A 3662-nucleotide genomic window follows, 5' to 3' on the forward strand; every position below is an offset into this window, starting at 1 on the left:
ATGGACTCTGCAGAGTATGTGCTCTGTGGCTGGAAGGGTCAGCTGTGGCCCGCAAGGGTGTTGTCCAGACCCAGGACCCCAGCCCATAGTAAGAGGAGAGGGACGCCTTTCCTGGAGGTCCAAATCCTGCCTGTGGGTGAGAAGATGAGAGTGAGGAGCACCGAGGTGAGGCCTCTAACCAAGTCTGAAATCATAAGCATTGCCTCCTTGTCAAGAAAGGAGCCACGGGGCTCACCAGGGCAGAGCAGGGCATACAGAAGAGCCCTCAAGGTGGCACTAGATGTTCTGGGCGAGGGAACCTGCTTGTTTCAAGGAGGAAGACCAGGCGGCCGAAGAACCAGCACAGTGGCTCCAAAGATTCCAAAAGAGCAGGCCAGCTCCAGCTCCAGCCTAGGCCAGCGCCTGTGCCTGCGCCTCCAAGGGCGCAACCAGAAAGGCCAAGGCCCCTCCCAGAGGAGTCCTGGGAAGCGTGGCCGCCCTGGCCCTGTGTTGATGGACTCACAGAGTGTACCTGCAGTGCAAGGGGGGGAAGCCCAGGCCCACACTGCTGTAGGGCCCCCTCGCCTTGTAATGCAAGGGAGAGTGTTAAGAGGCACCAGAGTGTGGCCAAGTAACTCGGAGGCACCTTTGGGAAATGCTGGTGGTGATCCAAGGAAGAGAAAGCCAGTAACATCCAAGCCCAGGTCTTTGAGTGCCCCGGCCTCCAGGGAGGGTACCCGGGCTAAAAACCACCAGCACCACCAACACCACCAACACCAGCAGCAGCAGCAGCAGCAGCAGCAGCAGCAGCAGCAGCAGCAGCAGCAGCAGCAGCAGCAGCAGGCTGCCTCTGGGCCACCGAGGCGCATCTCTGTCTCACCCAAAGCTCTCAAACAACGAGTTCGGTGTCCTGGCCTAGAGATCCGGGCAATAGGAGCCCAAAGGAAGACCGCCCTCCCAGAGAACAAGGACCATCCTGCCCCGGGAACCCCAAAGCCTGACTCAAAGGGGGCATCGGCAGCCTGCATGCCTCCAATCCCAACGCTGCGGAGGTCACTCCGCATAGCTAGCCGAAAAAGGAAGGTCCGTGTGCTGTGCACACAGTGCGGGCTCCCAAAACTGGGACCCCAAGTGCACTCAAAGGTGACTAACACCAGGTTCAAGAGGAGAAGGGCCGGAGTTCCTAAAGATGCTCAAGCCACCAACGTGGCTTCTGCCCAGGGGCCCAGTACCATCGAGCGGGGAACGCTGGTCTGGTTCAAATTTCAGGACCTTCCCTTCTGGCCAGCGGTGGTCAAGAGTGTCAGCACCATTGACAAGATGGCAAGGGTGCTGTTGATCGAGGGCAACATGCAGTTTGAGCGCAGGGGTATCCGCGTCCCTCTCCGCAAGTTGAAGCATCTGGACTGTGGGGAGAAAATATCACTCTTGAGGAGAGCCAGAAGGCTGTACGCCCATGGCATCAACTGGTGCTTCTCAGTGATCGACCACTACAGAGAGGAGCTCGCCTGTGGCTCCTTCCTGGGCTCCTTTATTGACTACTTCACCACCCAAGCCAGTTACCCACTGAGGAGAGCCATCCAGGAGGGTGACCTGCACATCGATTTCCCCAAGGTGAGCTATGCCGACCTGGAAGATTGGGAGGAGGAGACCACCCCAGGTGGGAAGGGGCCCCACAAGAAATTCCTGCCTGACCGCATGAAGGCCGCTTGGGACAGAGCTAACCAGAAGCTCGTGGACTTCATCGTGAAGAGAAAGGGGGCCGACCAGCACCTGATGGACATTGTGAAGGGCAGAAAACCGTCCAAGTGGCTGGACGCTCTCTGGAAATCAAAGAGGGAAGTCCTCTGTATTGAGACCTACCTGGAGGACGAGGACCAGCTGCATCTCGTGGCCAGACATTTGCAAGAAGTAGCCAAGGAAGCAGACAAGGCCCTGCTCTCGCTGGCAAGAGGAGACATAGTGAGGTTTACGATGGAGGTTCTTCTTCCAGAAGCAATCATCTGCTCGATCGCCAACCTGGATGAGCTCAGCTACAAGGAGGCAGAGGAGAAGTACCTGCGTGGCCCACCCGTGCATTACCGTGAGAAAGAGCTATTTGACAAGAACATCTTAAAGGCGGCCAGGAAGAGATCTGCAGCCAGGATTCAGGCTGCCAGGCACCCTCCTGTGCACACTCCTTAGAAGGGAGCTTCCTCCTTTCAGCCTTCACCCCTGAGGCTCCCAAGACAGGAGACAGGAAGCACCTCCAAACAGGAACATCTGGGAGACCCTGTGGTGTGCTATGGCCACTGTCAAAGCTCCTCACAAAGTGTTTCTTTCCCCCTCAAAATAAATATCCATGTTCATGCTTGGCAGTGTTTATGTCTAAGTCGGCTCTGCCAATCCTGTAAGCTTCAGGCCAGGCCTAGCCTTTTGGCTCTCGTTCGACTGTGCCCAAAGCTCACAAGTCCCTTGGGGGCGCCTCTCTGGAAAGTCACCAGCCCTGTGTGGAGTATTGGCTAGCTAGAGCACGGGCTGGAGCCTCTCTGCACGGACCCCACGCACCTAGACAGCACACCAGGTTCCTGATGACCCCGGGTCTCTGACAATCCTCCTCCATACTACCTGTCCTCCTCTCTCTAGGGTGCTGCTATGGATGGGGCTCGGTTCCACTCTTTTCTCCATTACTTTGTCCTTCACTCACTCACACTGAGGGAGAGGAACAGATGTGTGTTTTGAGGCTATGCTTTGAAGGCACAGAAGAACTTGGAAATGTTGTGACCCTGGAACAGCAATGCAAGGAACAAAAGGAAACAAAAATGTAAGAAAACAGTCTATTGAGTTTTAAAAAAAAATCAATCTCTCTCTCTCTCTCTCTCTCCCTCCCTCCTTCCCTCCTTCCCTCCCTCCCTCTCCCTCCCTCTTCCCCTCTCTCTCTCCCTCTCTCTCCCTCTCTCTCCCTCCCTCCCTCTGTCCCTCCCTCCTCCTCCCTCCCCCCCTCCTTCCCTCTCTCTCTCTCTCTCTCTCTCTCTCTCTCTCTCTCTCTCTCTCTCTCTCTCTCTCTCCCTGTGTGTGTCCTTTCTCTCTCCCTCTCCCTCTGTTTCTGTTTCGCTCTTGTGTGTATGTCTGTTTTTCTCTCTCTCCCTGTCTCTCTGCATCTCTCTGTGTTCTCTCACCCTCTCTGTGTTTATGTTTGTGTGCATGCACAAGTGTGTGAGAGTCATAGGTCAAGTTCCAGTGTCTTCTTTAGGTATTCTATTTTTTGAGACAGGATCTCTGACTGAACCTCTTTCTCACTGATTGTTCTAGAATGGGTTGCCATTCAGCTCTTTTGATCCTCCTGTCTCTGTTACCCCAGTGCTGACATTAAACATGCCTGTCCGTACACCGTTTTCCCCTTTTGTATGAGTAACTGGGTAATGAACTCGGGTTTTTATCCCATGCAGGAAGCACTTTACATTCTCAGCCATCCTCCACACGCCAGAGACTTCATCCTCTTTAGGAGAAAGTTTTGCGGACCTTGTGGGCTGACTGTCTGCAGCCGTACAGCAGACATTGGTGTCTCTGCTTTTCTCACATTTCTGAGATCAGAGACTTCCACTGTTTGTAGAAAAGGGAGGTGGACTCTCGTTCCTTGGAGTTACTGACACCTGGGGTGTACTGATGAGAAGTAGCCATGACATACCTCCCAGAAGGTTCTG

At 54.7% G+C, this 3662-nt stretch overlaps 1 protein-coding gene across 1 annotated transcript; it reads left to right on the forward strand.

Annotated features, from left to right (window-relative positions):
- Positions 1–2336, forward strand: LOC134484029 (PWWP domain-containing DNA repair factor 4-like). Its single transcript, XM_087601069.1, has one exon. It carries the CDS (start codon positions 1–3, stop codon positions 2161–2163), a length of 2163 nt encoding a protein of 720 aa, XP_087457195.1. The 3' UTR covers positions 2164–2336.
- Positions 2337–3662: the final 1326 nt, after the last annotated feature.

Source organism: Rattus norvegicus, chromosome X (assembly GCF_021556685.1).
Source record: "Rattus norvegicus strain SHRSP/BbbUtx chromosome X, alternate assembly SHRSP_T2T, whole genome shotgun sequence".
NCBI lineage: Eukaryota > Metazoa > Chordata > Mammalia > Rodentia > Muridae > Rattus > Rattus norvegicus.